Source organism: Schistocerca gregaria, chromosome 6 (genome assembly GCF_023897955.1).
Source record: "Schistocerca gregaria isolate iqSchGreg1 chromosome 6, iqSchGreg1.2, whole genome shotgun sequence".
Classification (NCBI taxonomy): domain Eukaryota; kingdom Metazoa; phylum Arthropoda; class Insecta; order Orthoptera; family Acrididae; genus Schistocerca; species Schistocerca gregaria.
In genome coordinates this window covers 254,137,686-254,154,096 of record NC_064925.1, presented here as the reverse complement: position 1 = coordinate 254,154,096, position 16,411 = coordinate 254,137,686, and the positions used below count along the sequence as shown (strand labels likewise).

Sequence of the window (16,411 nt, the reverse complement as noted above, 5' to 3'; positions counted from 1 at the left end):
TTGTTATTAATAATCCATCCCAGTTCAAAAATAACAACAAAGTGCATAGTTACAACACTAGAAGAAAGGGTGACCTTCACTATTCTGGATTAAATTTGACTTTGGCCTAGAAAGGGGTAAATTATGCTGCCACAAAAATCTTTGGCCGTGTGCCAAATAGCATTAAAAGTCTAACAATGTCCTATTCATGATCTGTGGAGCAAGTATTAATGTAACGTAATGAGAATGAAATGGAGGTGAGTGAGACCAGCAACCAGGTGATGGATGCTGTGCGGACCAAGAAAGTCCTTTACCAGAATTTAAGAGATAAGTAAAGAATCAGGTGATGACCTCATGGATGGTGGATAGATAATGACAGAATATGCAGGAGAAATATGGATGCATGTTAGTGAAGACCATGATGTTGTTGTTGTTGTTGTTGTTGTTGTTGTTGTCTTCAGTCCTGAGACTGGTTTGATGCAGCCCTCCATGCTACTCTATCCTGTGCAAGCTTCTTCATCTCCCAGTACCTATTGCAACCTACATCCTTCTGAATCTGCTTAGTGTAGTCATCTCTTGGTTTCCCTCTATGATTTTTACCCTCTACGCTGCCCTCCAATTCTAAATTGGTGATCCATTGATGCCTCAGAACATGTCCTACCAACCGATCCCTTCTTTCGGTCAAGTTGTACCACAAAATTCTCTTCTCCCCAATCTGATTTAATACTTCCTCATTAGTTATGTGATCTACCCATCTAATCTTCAGCATTCTTCTGTAGCACCACATTTCGAAGGCTTCTATTCTCTTCTTGTCCAAACTAGTTATCGTCCATGTTTCGCTTCCATACATGGCTACACTCCATACAAATACTTTCAGAAATGACTTCCTGACACTTAAATCTATGCTCGATGTTAACAAATTTCTCTTCTTCAGAAACACTTTCCTTGCCATTGCCAGTCTACATTTTATATCATCTATACTTCGACCATCATCAGTTATTTTGCTCCCCAAATAGCAAAACTCCTTTACTACTTTAAGTGTCTCATTTCCTAATCTAATTCTCTCAGCATCACCTGACTTAATTTGACTACATTCCATTATCCTCATTTTGCTTTTGTTGATGTTCATCTTATATCCTCCTTTCAAGACACTATCCATTCCGTTCAACTGCTCTTACAAGTCCTTTGCTGTCTCTGACAGAATTACGATGTCATTGGCGTACCTCAAAGTTTTTATTTCTTCTCCATGGACTTTAATACCCACTCCAAATTTTTCTTTTGTTTCCTTCACTGCTTGCTCAATATACAGATTGAATGACATCGGGGAGAGAATACAACCCTGTCTCACTCCTTTCCCAACCACTGCCTCCCTTTCATGTCCCTCGACTCTAATAACTGCCATCTGGTTTCTATACAAATTGTAAATAGCCTTTCGCTCCCTGTATTTTACCCCTGCCGCCTTCAGAATTTGAAAGAGAGTATTCCAGTCAACTTTGTCGAAAGCTTTCTCTAAGTCTACAAATGCTAGAAGCACAGGTTTGCCCTGGAGTATTCCAGTCAACTTTGTCAAAAGCTTTCTCTAAGTCTACAAATGCTAGAAGCACAGGTTTGCCCTTCCTTAATCTAGCTTCTAAGATAAGTCGTAGGGTCAGTATTGCCTCATGTGTTCCAACATTTCTACGGAATCCAAACTGATCTTCCCCAAGGTCGGCTTCTACCAGTTTTTCCATTCGTCTGTAAAGAATTCGCGTTAGTATTTTGCAACTGTGTCTTATTAAACTGATAGTTTGGTAATTTTCACATCTGTCAACACCTGCTTTTTTTTTGGGATTGGAATTACTATATTCTTCTTGAAGTCTGAGGGTATTTCGCCCGTTTCATACATCTTGCTCACCAGATGGTAGAGTCTTGTCAGTACTGGCTCTCCCAAGGTCGTCACTAGTTCCAATGGAATGTTGTCTACTCTGGGGGCCTTGTTTCGACTCAGGTCTTTCAGTGCTCTGTCAAACTCTTTACGCAGTATCATATCTCCCATTTCATCTTCATTTACGTCCTCTTCCATTTCCATAATATTGTCTTCAAGTACATCGCCCTTGTATAGACCCTCTATATACTCCTTCCACCTTTCTGCTTTCCCTTCTTTGCTTAGAACTGGGTTTCCATCTGAGCTCTTGATGTTCATACAAGCGGTTCTCTTATCTCCAAAGGTCTCTTTAATTTTCCTGTAGGCAGTATCTATCTTACCCATAGTGAGATAAGCCTCTACATCCTTACATTTGTCCTCTAGCCATGCCTGCTTAGCCATTTTACACTTCCTGTTGATCTCGTTTTTGAGACGTCGGTACTCCTTTTTGCCTGCTTCATTTACTGAATTTTTATATTTTCTCCTCTCATCAATTAAATTCAATATTTCTTCTGTTACCCAAGGATTTCTACTAGCCCTCGTCTTTTTACCTACTTTATCATCTGCTGCCTTCACTACTTCATCCCTCAAAGCTACCCATTCTTCTTCTACTGTATTTCTTTCCCCCACTCCTGACAATTGTTCCCTTATGCTCTCCCTGAAACTCTGTACAACCTCTGGTTCTTTTAGCTTATCCAGGTCCCATCACCATAATATATGGAAATGTGTAATGGAGGCACTTTTTCAGCTGTGGTTACTGAATAAATGACAACAATAGTGGCAAAATCAGTGATTCCCTCACCAGCAGTTCAAATGTCTTCTGAGCACAGTAGATGAGCTCTTGCTGTCTTCAGAGAATTCATATCTTAATTTCAACTAACTTTGCATCTTGTTTAGTTGATGTTTACTACAGTACTGGTTGAATAAATCCCCATTTCAAACCACCATACTTTTCAGTTGTAAAAGATATTTGGGATATTTGGTTTTCAAAATAGACTTTTGTGGATCGATGTAAAAGCAGTGCCACAGGTGTGAGGCTAACCATAAAGAACTTTATACAATAATCTCAAATCTTCTTCCAGGCCCATTGATTGATTGATTGATTTTGGCAGGGAAGCTAAAACAGCTTTGGTCTAACCTGCCACTGCCCTCACTGAAACTGAGTTTATTGTGCAGTATCGCTCCCTGTATATTTAGCACAGCCAACCAATGCCCATAAATAGTGCAAGGAGTCCCTTTACCAGTTTTTTATTAGGCACAATTTCTTCAGGTCTAGCTGTCCCAAAAATTCTGTATCTCTTGCTCTCCAATGCCATGCTTTCGAAGATTAGGTGTGATGCAGTTTCTTCACTCTCATAACAGATCCTACATTTAGGATCCTCTTCCATTATAGTCATTGTATGTAGGTGTTTATCGAAATTCCCATGGCTGGTCATCAGTCCAGTCATGAGTTTAATCTCTTTCCTGTTCAATTGCAGGATTTAAAACTTCATTTAAAACATGGCTTAGACATCATTACCTTACCATGTTTTTCTTTATAGACCTTGGTCCAGTATTCTATGTGCTGTTTTCTAAGCCAGTTACGTAGTTCAGTTTGATCATAGCCTTGGTGATTGTCAGGACAGGTTCTGGTCCAATGAATGTAGATTTTGCCCCCATCCTGGACAGTCTGTCTGCCTGTTAATTGCTACTGATCCTTGAGTGGCCAGGGACCCACATTAGGTTCACACTATTGATTCCTCCTAGCTCCACCAGAGACCTGTGGCATTCTGCAACAATCTTAGATCATATTGCAGGAGCTGCCAATGATTTCAGGGTTGCCTGGCTGTAGATGCTACTGTCCTTGTAGCACCTATGCATATTCTCCTCCACATATGCCCTGATTGAAATAATTTCAGCTTGGAATACCGAGGCCAGTTTTCCTAGAGAGATGATGCCCTCCAGTCTTTGCTGAATCCCATAAACCCCGGCCCCAGTACCTTGGCCTAATTTCGACCCATCAGTGAACCAGACAATGTCCCAAGTACAGAGTCGAACTGTTTTTTTCCCACTGCTCCCTGCTTCCAATCATTATATTGTAAGGCTTGTTGAAGTAGTTGGGAGTTGTTATATAGTCAGTTGGTATTTCCCCAGCCATCCCTATATTTACCTCACTCACTATTTTAGTGTGTGATTCTGGATATCCCAGTGACATCCAGTTTTTACCAGTTTTGAGTCTGTATGCACCAGCTGCTGCCTCCATCTTGACCCAAAGGTGTAGTGGAGGCATGTCCAGCATGGCTTCCATCCCACAGTTGGTGTGCTGCTAATTCTGCCTGTTATGGCTAAGCAGGCCAGTCTCTGCAGCTTAGCAAGTTCCTTAGCTGCAACCTGCTGTTCTACCTTCTTCCACCACATTATGGCCCCATAGGAAATCCTAGGTCTAATCACCAAGGTGTATATCCAGTGCATACCTCTGGGGCTTAGGCTCCAGTTTTTGCCACAAGCCCTTCTGGTACTCACTAGAATACCTTTTGCCTTGGAGCAAATGCTCTTAATGTGAGGGGTCCATGTTCGTTTCTCATCCAAGGTTACTCCTAGATATTTCACTATCCCCTTAACAGGTAGAATTTCATCGAAGAGCTTTACAGTGGTGGATATACTTCTTTGTAAATGTTGCCACAATAGTCTTCTTAGGATTAACTCATAGATCCTGTTTAATTCACCAGTCTTGTACAATGTCCAATGCACTTTGTGCCATATTTCTAACTTTGTCAGTAAATTTGCCAAGTATTACAATGACAAGGACATTTGTGTATCCTTGGCAAAAGCATTGTCTGGAATTTAGTTTCTCAATGAGTTCATTCACCCCTAGATACCACAATAAAGGGGACAAAACTCCTCCTTGTGGACAACCTCTAGTGGTGTCAATTACCATCTTTTCATACATCATGGTTGCCTCTACCTTTATCTACTAAGCATGGCCCTAGTCCACTTACATATAGTGGTCCATAGGTCATGCACCTCTGCTGCCCTAACCATGGAATCGAAGGTTGCGTTACTAAAGACCCCCTTGATGTCCAGGAAGAGGCAGAGGGCTATTTCTTGAAACTGAAGTGCTTTTTTCATCCTCCAAATGAGTTGATGGACAGCTGTCTCACGTGATTTACCTGGTTAATCTGCATGTTGGTTTGAATGTAGATGGGGCCCTAGTTAGCCTCCTCTCCCCAACATATACATTAACCAGTTTTTCCAATGTTTTGAGAATGGGGGAGCACAGACTGGTTGGTCTCATATCCTTGGCCTTGGTATGATCAATTCTCCCTGGCTTTGGAATGGAAACAACCTTCACTGCCCTCCAGGCATAGGGAATGATTCCTGCTGCTAGGCTAGCCCTGAATAACCTGCATAGGACTCTTATGAGATTTTCTCCTGCAACAGGCAGGAGAGCTGGAAAGATTTCATCTGAGCCAGGTGACTTGAACGGTTGGAATGTACCCACCACCCATTGGATTTTATTGAAGTCGACACACTCCTTAGCCGATTCCCAGTCCTCTCTTTGAATGCCTGAGAACCATGTCTCTCAGGGATCACATTCTGGTCTGTGTTATCCACCAGAGCATATTGAGGAAAGTGAGTTTTGAGGAGCAGTTCCAGTATCTCATGTGCTGTCTTTGTATATTCCCCATCTTCCTTCCTCAACATACCTCATGGATTAGTTGATACTCTAGTGAGGATTCTGTGGAGTCTGGCTTGAGCAGCTGTGCTCTCCACTTCCTCACAGAATGCCTTCCAGGATGCCTCCTTTGCTTGTCTGATTGCATGGTTGTAGTTGACAAGGGCCTCATGATATTTTGCCCATTGTCCTTTATGTCTCACAAGGCTGAACAGTCTTTGTACCTGTTTTCTTTGCATTTCCAAGTTATTTTTCCATCAAAGCACACTCCTATTTGTGCACTTATTGGTGATTGTGCAGTTGACCTGGTGTGAGGTCACTATGGCAGAGACAACAGCCTCTACTACTTCCTCAAATTCTACTGGATTCCTTATTGAGGTTTTAATTCCTTTATGTGTCTCAGTCTGTTTTTCTGGGATACCTATAGGTCATGGTCTGTCTGATTCCCATTTCAACCTTGAATTTAATATACATGTGGTATAATGAGGATGGCTCTAATGCAACATGCCATTGTTTGACATAGCTGCCCATCATCAGGGAACCAAAGGTTATGTCAATTACGTCTTCCCTTCTGCTATTCATGAATGTAGATTCATTGCCCTTATTCAGGACCTCCAAGCTGTTAGACAAGAGAAATTCAAGAGGGTACTCACTTCTACTGTTGGTGTCCTTGCTGCCCCACACTAGGTTGTGGGCATTGGGATCACATGCAACCAGCAGTTGGTCACCTTGCCAATGGCAGACTTCTGTCAGTCTCCTCACCCCCAAAGCAGGAAGGGAACTGTCTTTGTAAGGAAGGTATGCTGAGACCAAAACAATTTCCCTTGCGATACCTTCCTCACGTTGCTGCATCCTGATGGTCACCAGGTCCCTGGAGCAGAAATCCGTCATTGGCATGAAAGGAATACCATTTCTCACATAGGTGCATGTTCTGAAGTTTATTAGATTTCTAGCATAAATCAGGTTACCTCCAGTGCCACTGAAGCCTGATACACCCCCTTTATATAAGTAGGGTTCTTGTATCAGGGCCACATCCACTTCTTGTCTCCCCAGGGAATGGCTCAGGGCAGCAGTGGGCCCCTTTACTCAGCTGCAGATTAGTCTGCAGCACCTCCAGTCTCCATCTTGCTGCCATCATTGCCTTTGAGGCCTTTGATTACTCTGACAGTTACCTGTGAGAACCCTAAAAACAATTTCAGGTCTTGCTCTCACATCGCCTTCAGGGACTTCTCTCCGACTTCCACCACCAGGGCTCATCCTTCCAGTACAGCATACTGGTTGATTACTTTCCAATTCTGTGTTGAGACTTTTGTGTTGTGGATCCCTATTTTCTTGAACAGAGTCTTTGGTGATACATCCTTAAGGATCTTTGGTACCCATATTGATACCTTCGTGGTCTTCAGAAGCTCAGCTGCCGTCTTGACCAGCAGATTTCATCCTCCCACGGGGTATCATGGGCACCTTGTCCTTCAGCCATTCCACCATATGAACCTCCTCACAGACAAAAATTAGGGCACCACAATCTAGATAGACCCCCCATATTTTCAAAAACGGACATCTGTACAAGTTCCTTGTGCTGCTGAGAAATGATGGCTACTAGTGGATAGCCTTCCTGGATAACTACCATCTTAAAATCCGAGACTGCAGTACTATAGGTATTTATTGTCTCAGCTTTTCCTGGGCTCGCTTATCCTTGGAGGAGGGATCTTATATTCCTCCCTTTTCCACTTGTTACCTGTCTTCAACGTTGTGGGGAGGGGGGGGGGGGGGGAGGGGGGGTCTGCATGTCCCCTTCAAGCTGTGACAGTTTTTTCTTGGGGGTCTTGGGCTCAAGACCTTTTAATTCCCTCCACTTATATTTGGGAAGCCATTCTTCCCTGGGAAGTTTCGTCCTCTGGGCCCAGACAAGGCTTTAATCTTGATCTGGTCCCACTTCTCAGTTACAGTTCCCACTTCTTGCTCAGGTCTAGACACTTATTCTATAGGTGGAGTGCATTCTATCAGTCCTGACCCCAATTTTTGTGTGTCTGAGGTCTCAGTATGCCCCTCATTTTGTTTTAATTTATTTCCATTTGTCACATCCATCTTGGTCCCACAAGATTTGGCGATTTACATGGTCCACAGGATGATAACCCCGCATGGTGTAAGGCTGCTTACTCAGGAAGTTCACCCAGTATACCTGAGGCTCCGTTTACAACACATATTTCCATATGCCATGCACCCCTCGGCACGGATCACATCACACCTTGGGTTGGAAAGGGAATTGCGTAACGACTAGGAGTGGATAAGGAAGACAGGAAGTTGTGGGACACTCTTAGTCTGATCCATCAGCTAAGTCCTTCCCAGCAGTAGGTCCTCTACCTTCATCATAGCCCTCAGCTTCACGCAGATTTGCAAGCCTCTCCACCCACATGGACAGTGCTTTGTCAAGGTAGTGTCCCCCCGGAGAGGTCCAGGGCCATTAATTGAGGTGCTGTACACTGAAATTGTGATGTACAAGTTGTTCATCAGTGTATATGAGTACAGCATTATGAAGCCATACAGCACTTTCAACATTATGCTCATGTCTGTTAATTGATTTTGTTATGAAAATGAACAGGAAGATGAAGTCTTGTTTCTCTGTCAGAATATTAACATGATCTGAGGTGCGTGATTGTTTTTTATGGAATAATACAAGACAAACTTGAAAGTAGGGAACAATTCTTTCCAGGAATTATTCTGTCCTGTGTACATGTCTGAATGATGCCAAAATAATTAGAAAAATATTAGAGAAGTACTGCTAGGATCTCATTCTAACATTGACTCTGGGAGGATAGTGGTTTTATTCTAATTTGGAATAGTTGCTGTAAATTTCAGTATTGTGTTCTATTAGCTTCCCAAAATGTGATGTCATCTCCTCTGCATGTCAGCAACCATTCTGCCTTATAACTTGCAAAAGGAGCTTTTCTGGATTGAGTTTCCTTACCAGATTTTGAGACATTGTTGCTACAACTTCATCCTTTCTGTTAACAAAGTTTTCTTTATAATGAAACTTGACACCTATTACATCCAGATAATCTTAAATACATCAGTCTTAACATACTGTAAAAAGTTATATCAGTTCATCTCCATGTGCGTTCTGTAAAAACAAATAGGTTTATTAGTCGGCTGTTAATAATATGTAAAACTAATGACCTGCTCTGGCTGTGCATGGGTAATCTACAGCCATACAACTTTTCTGGTGCAGTGGTAATAAATTACTTATACAAACTTCCCTAATGAATTAGTTTGTCTATTAGTTAAAGCTGTTTCATAAACCCTACAGCAGTTCCTAAGATTAGCCTTCACATGTATACCGAAAAACAGTGGAGAACTTTGATTAAGTAATATATATAGATAATTCTCTTTCTTTGCTGCATTTTAGTGACCTTTTTTTTCAATGTACAACACTGTGCACTTTCATGTAACAATAATCCTTTGTCATGAATATTGAGAGTTGGGAAATTAATGATAATAATAATAATAATAATAATAATAATAATAATAATAATAATTGACATCTTGGATATTCGGGAATCCAGCCGGATGTTCGCGTCGTTCTCGCACGATATTTCAACAGCGTACCTCGCTGTCTTCTTCAGGTGCTACCTGAGACTGGTCCTTGGGTCGATCGAGTCCAGTATTTATGCCTGGGAGGAGCTGGGCGTTCCCTAATCGGTCCGCGCCCAGTCGAGTGTTCCATCTGTGCTCCGCGCCCGCCAGACTCGGCTTCAACGGACCCCTCCAGTCGCGGATGTTCCGACTGCCGTCGGCGCCGGTTTTGGCCGTCCTCAACGGTTGTGGTTGTCATTTGAGGTGTGTCAGGCCCGATCTGAGATGTTAGGTACTCTATCTCATGACTGTTACTACGGTTTCCCCTTCTGTTGCGTGCTGGGCGCTCCCTAATCGGTCCGCGCCGCGTCGTGTGTTCCATCTGAGGTCCGCGCCCGCCAGACGCGGCTACATTGTCCCTCTCTGGTGGCCGGTGTTCCCTCCGCCGTCCGCGCCCGGCCTGGCCGTCTTCTGAAGTCGAGTTCATGACCTGGGGTGTGTCAGATCTGGTCTCTAATGTCCAACACCTTGTCTCACAGCTGTTCCCTCGGTCTCCACTTATATTTCCTTCTGAATCCTGGAGTGTCCTGCGTTGAGTTTTCACAAGCTCAAGCGCAGGATTCCAGGCAGTGCTGATTTGGTATCCCGAGTCACGGTTGATTAGATTGTCTGTGACCTTAATCTCAATTGCTTCTTTAATGACACTGTCCCAATATCTTGAGGTCTGTGTCACAATCTTGGTGTCATTGTAATCCATTGAATGACCAAGTTCCAGACAATGCTCTGCTATGGCTGATTTAGTTGCCTGTCTGAGTCTGGTATGTCTCTGGTGTTCTTTACACCTGATGTCCACAGTTCTGGTGGTCTGGCCAATGTATGACATCCCACACTGGCATGGTATGTTGTAAATACCTGGCTTGCGTAGCCCCAGGTCATCTTTTACAGTCCCCACCATAGCCCCAATTTTTGTGGGTGGGCAAAATATGCTCCTGATGTCATATTTCTGGAGAATCCTGCTGATCTTGGTAGAGATAGGTCCGGCATATGGCAAGTATGCCATCTTCTTTGCCTCTTCTGGTTCTTCTTCTGGATCCTTTGGCCGGTTGGCAGGTTGAAGTGCCTTCTGGATATCTCTAGAGGAGTACCCATTCCTGCTGAACACTGATTGTAAGTGTTCTATTTCTGTGGCCAGACTATCAGGATCTGACAGAGTTTGTGCTCTGTGGACCAGTGTTTTGAGCACTCCATTCTTCTGTGCCGGATGGTGGCAACTGCTGGCTTGAAGGTATAAGTCAGTGTGCGTAGGTTTGCGGTACACACTGTGTCCAAATGTGCCATCTCCCTTTCTCTTCACCAGAACATCCAAGAATGGAAGTATTCCATCCTTCTCCATTTCCATTGTGAACTTAATGTTCGGATGGCAAGAGTTCAGATGTAGCAGGAACTCATCTAACTTCCTTCTACCATGGGGCCAGATGACAAAGGTATCATCCACATACCTAAAAAAAGCACTTGGGTTGATATCTGGCTGAAGAGAGTGCTTCCTCTTCAAACCTTTCCATAAATAGGTTGGCCACCACTGGTGAAATATCGTGCGAGAACGACGCGAACATCCGGCTGGATTCCCGAATATCCAAGATGTCAACAGATCGCCGGGAAAGCATGAAGAATTACATAATAATAATTGTTGTAATAGAAGTTATAGATCAGATAACTGGTTCCTAGCTAAGCTGTTACTATGTTTTCATAGTAGAGAGGCACTCACTTACGAAATATGAAAATGGAGTACTGAAACAAATCATTACATTAGCTATCTCATGCATGTATGAGGCGTATTGCAAAACTAAGATCCGGTGACTAATATTTAACTGATGGTAGGCTTGAATGAAGTTTCATGCATGGAGCACTGTCTACCAACTCTTTAGGAAATTGCTGTAGTTTTGGCTTGGTTCTGCAGTCATTTGCCAGTTGGTCAGATCAGATCACAGTGGCCTCAACAGTTGTAGAGTCCACCAGTTGTGAAGTGTGTCATGTGATTAGATTTTTGCTGGCAAAATGATCTTCAGCTGCTGAAATCCAGCATAAGTTATGCCCACTGTATGGACCTGTAATAATGAGTGACAAGCAAATTCAAAAATGGTGCCAAGAATTTCAAAAGGGCCACACAATTGTTCACAATGAACAGCTAAATGGCAGGCACAGTATTTGGACCAAGGACATTGTTGATCATGTGACCCGAAAACATTGAAGTGATCAGCAGTTGATGATATTTAGTTCAGCAAATTTCTAAATGTTGCTCAAACCTCAGTTTACAGGATAGTCATCAAACAACTTGGATATCACAAACTGAGTGTGAGATGGGTTCAAAAAACCTCACTGATCAGCAAAAAGAACAAAGAATGGGTAGTGCATGACAGGTTTTGGAATGCTATAGACAAGATGGATATGATTTGTTTTCCCACGTTGTTTCTGGCTACAATATGTGGATATCGTACGCTGACACAGAATTGAAACAACAGTCAATGTAGTGGCACCATTCCAGTTCACCCAAACCAAAATAGTTTAAGCACTCTCCATTCTTGAATCCAGAAATGATGGCTACCTTTTTTTCTTGGATGAAAAGGGCACCCTTTTAGTTGATTTCATGGCCCACAGGTCAAGAATTACAACTGATGTTTACTGTAAAGTGCTGACTTAAATGAGAGATGCTCTCAAAAATTGACATCATAAGAGAATGTTTTCTGACGCAATCTTCCTTCACTATAATGCATGCCCTCATACTGCTGTCAAAACCAAGGAAAAGATTCAAGATTTTTGTTGAGAATTTTTTTGATCACCCTCTGCCCTGTCTCGACCTTGCACCAAGTGACTGTTTCCTCTTCTTGCATTAGAAAAAATGGCTAGGTGAACAACAAGTTCAACATGTCATTGAAGATAGGAATTACCAACTGATTCAACTCCTAGGGGGGCGGACTTCCATGCAGTGGGGTGAAAGAAGCTGGCACAGTGTTACAGAAAGTGTGGGAAGCGAATGGCAATTATGTGGAAACATAAAGTAAATATCTTGTAAAACATTACTGTCAATAAAATCCTTTTCTCATGAGCTTATTTTTTATGGCCAAATAGACCTTAATTTTGGGATACACCTTCTATGTTTCTGCCTTGTAATGCAACCTTAGAATATATTAGATTAGGCTGTTCTAATGCTGACCCATAGGACATAGGCACTGGGGAATGCCCATCAGTTTGCTCGAGGCAGGTGCAGCTAGTATAGGCTACCCATCAGGCAGCCATATTGCACGCATTCTGTACATGCACAAACCACTTGGCTATCCCTGCCCATGAGCACAAGGTCAGGGCAGTATGATTGTGTACAGTGTACAGTCTGGCTGCCTGATTGTCCACCAATCAGCTGTTTGCTCATAGTAGCGTGTAGGCACATGGCTGCCCTTTAGTGCGCACTCGAGCAGGAACAGCCTACTTTGTATAAATATCAGTAAGTTATTGTCATTTCTTTCATACTCATTGTATTTCTGTTCCTTGTTTCTTGATCTATAACTGTCAGTATCTGTTAATTTATATACTTGATATATTGGTGGACTAATGCATAGTAAATTAAAGAATTGTTGAGCTGTTACCAAGAAATCCCTGTAGTATCAAAGTAATATTTATCTATTTTTTGCATAGCTAACAGTTAATTAAAATGTAGCCTAGTAAATTGACAAGGTTTTGGTGCTTAAATACATTGTGAACATTTAATATATAGTTAGTGAAAAACATACATTTTAATTTGACACTGACATTAAGGGTCAAACTCCAGACACAGATATTGGGAGGATATATGTTGAAGATCCAGATGATTGGGATCTGCCTGACAAAACATTTTACTGGGAAGGAAATGTACACCCAGGGTTTATAATCAACGAGAGGACAGGAATGATCAGGATACAACACAGTGCACCAGAAGGAGTGTAAGTATAAAACTGCAACTATAAGTTTCACTGATATCTTCATTATTACTTTATTATAAATTTCATATAAAGAAGTGGGCTTTGTCATTAGCACCACAAAGAATTTGATGGCAGATCCATGCTTGCAGATACAATCTGAAGTTCAAAGTATATGACAAAAAACATCTGCAGACTACACCAGCATATGTCACTGTTACTGTGAAGAAAATTTCTCATGATAGTATCATTAATTCTGGGTCAATAAGAATTGCTGATTTATCAGATGAAGAATTCATAAAATGGAACTTCACTGTAAGTATTTAAAATAACTATTCCAATTAAATTTTCCTCTCAGAACTGCACACATATTTCTTTATAATGTGTGTGATACTGATTTATTTCCCTAGGGAACAAAGAGAAAGAAAAGTAAAGCTGAACTTTTAGTGGCAAAACTCGCAAAGCTATTTAGTGTCAAAGATGAAAATGTAAATATATTCAGCATCAGTCTCCATAAAGAGTATCCACCTATTCTAAATGTCTTTTTCTCTATCCATGACACACAATATTATAAACCAGTTGAAATCAATGGTATTGTGCAAGTTCACAAAGAACAGGTAAGGTTACTTTCTTCATTCTTATTATATTCATATATCTTGTTATATCTTTTATTACAATAATTAGTTTCAAAGTAGTATACCAAGTGTAGACAACAGTGAGCCAATGTGTTTATTACGAAGAAATAAAAATGTTATTGAAATATATTTTCTGTGTTCATTTGCAACATTTCATGCAACACACAATCATGTGATACCTTATTCTTTCAAGATTATTTAATTATACAGACAGATCCTTAATGAGAGATCAGCTACAATATTTGACTTGATAAAATGGTTGCAGAAAATATGCCTAAATATCCATATGGTCCTAGAAAATATATGGCAGTAAGCAAATGGTTAATAATCAATAATTTGAATTATGCAGATGTGTTGGTGCACAAATCAGTTTGGGCTCACATTTTCAAGGTGTTTCAGTAGTAAAAACAACCATATGAAAGTAAAAAGTATCAGATTGTGGAGAACTATGTGTGAGTGCCTCTTACAGATTTTTCATGAGGTCATATACTAGTGAATAAATAATAATTGTGACTGACTAATGATGTTCAGTTCAGTCAGCTCTTGCATGCTTCAGCCATTCCATTACTGTGGATATTATTACTGTCACTGAACCTGGAACTGTTTTTCCTGCAGCTCCATTGTACATTGTCAAAGGAACCTGAGGATATATGGATGAGTTATCAGTGAATACTCTTGATGCTGCCTCTTTGGCCAGTGGGTGGAATGTGCACTTAACATCATATTTCCAAGTATTCTTCCAAATTTTGCTGATGTGTTTCTGATGTATGGGACAACTGCCATCAAAATCGGTTTCTCTTCATCCTCAGTAGGCAGTGGCCTCAGCTTCTTTGGTCTTATGACACACTATGGCACACTGCAACTGATAGTGGTTGTAACATTTTGTATGGTTACACAGCCTGTAGGTGCTACAGTTCAGTTGCTACACTGTCTTGGTTTGAGATTTTGCATGTTCTGTGCACTAGAGTGCTCAGAACTCAGCTGAAGTCATGTAAGTACAAATCTGTATACATTGGTTTACCGTAGATGCTGTCTCTTAGTGTGCCATCTGGTCTTTGCTTGATGAGCACATCAAGAAATGGAAGTTAATTATTTTCTTCTATCTCCATTGTGGATTTGATAATTTGTTACAGTGAGTGTAGGTGTTGCTGGAAGTCTTGTAGGTGCCATCATCTATGCAGCCAGATTCCTGATGCTTTTTGCATTATTTAAATGATAATGTTCATAACCTGGCTGCATGGATGACATCACCTACAGGACTTCATGGAACACCTGAATTTGCTGCACCAAAACATCAAATTCACAATGGAGATGGAAGAAAATAATTAACTTCCATTTGTGGACTGCTCGTCAAGCATATTTAGAAACAGTGTCTTCTGTAAATCAGTGCATACAGATTTGTACTTGCATGCCTCCAGCTATCATGCCCCTTCACAACAAGAATATATCCTAATCAGACTAGTCCATAGAGCATGTGAAATCTCAGACCACGACAGTCTAGCATCAAAATTGCAGCATCTACAGGCTGTGTTCTGCATGAAGAAGTATAGCAACCAACAGATAAAACTTGCCATAAGACTGAAGAAAACAAAGCTACAGCCTGCTGAGGATGAAGAGAAACATGTTGAAACCGTGATTATAACATTTGTTGGGAACACATCAGTCAAAATTGGAAGAATATTCCAGAAATAATGTCAAATGTGTGTTCCACCGACCAGCCAAGATGAAAGCCATATCAGTCAAAGATGACCTATGACTCTCGAAGCCAGAAGCCTACTGCATCCCTTGTCAGTGCAAGAAAATGCATGTGGGCCAGGTTACATGTGTCACAAAGAAGAGATGCACAGGCACTGAATAGCCAACAAAGTTCCCTGTGGCAGGGGACGGCATCTCCTATGCATGTGTCATGAATTGAAATGGCATCACATTACTGCAACAGTCCAACACCTTCTGGGTTGAAGCCTATTCTAAAAGAGGCTGTAGAGATCTGACTACATGATAATGTAATAAATAAAGACAGAGATTTTCAGTTAAGCAAGGCCAGGGACCCTTCCTTGAACATAACCAAAGCACAGTGACATTCGGTGTGGAAATCCACTGCTGTCACCAGAACTTGAGAGGATAAGTAGATTTGTTGAAGCATGGGCAAAATGCACCTGGCACTGGTGGCAGCAGGACTGACGATATCGGAGCATGCCCTGGCAATTAGATCTCGTTACGACTGTGGCAGGTCACACTCGGAGATGGATGGCTGGAGGCCATGGGAGTGGTGGCGAGAGAGGGGGGGGGGGGGGATAGGGGAGGGGTTGTAAAGGTGCTGCCCAGCACAAGCCAGTCATCAGGAACACCAAAAATTACAATAGGTCAGATTGCCAGAATATCACACCTCCTGGGTTACACCATCCAGCTGATACCCAGAAATATTCAAAATCCAAGAAAGCAGTTTGTGTAAATAATGAAAGTAAACTCCAGAAAAAATTTACAGCTTTCTCAAAGATAATTTTGTTTCACATTTAACAATTTCAAAAACAGTGTTAATATGTGACAAATATTGACAGTAGCCCCCCCCCCATGAACCATGGACCTTGCCGTTGGTGGGGAGGCTTGCATGCCTCAGCGATACAGATGGCCGTACCGTAAATGCAACCACAACGGAGGGGTATCTGTTGAGAGGCCAGACAAACATGTGGTTCCTGAAGAGGGGAAGCAGCCTTTTCAGTTG

The 16,411-nt window shown here is 41.7% G+C and overlaps 1 protein-coding gene across 1 annotated transcript in view; it reads left to right on the top strand.

The window, feature by feature from the left end:
• The window catches only part of LOC126278818 (neural-cadherin-like), a 157,233-nt gene that overhangs the window by 39,902 nt on the left and 100,920 nt on the right, over positions 1–16,411 (top strand). Inside the window, exons 7-9 of the mRNA XM_049979092.1 lie at positions 12,915–13,078; positions 13,207–13,369; positions 13,465–13,671. Of these exons, the coding sequence (XP_049835049.1) occupies positions 12,915–13,078; positions 13,207–13,369; positions 13,465–13,671 (534 nt within the window). The remainder of the gene's footprint in view (positions 1–12,914; positions 13,079–13,206; positions 13,370–13,464; positions 13,672–16,411) is intronic.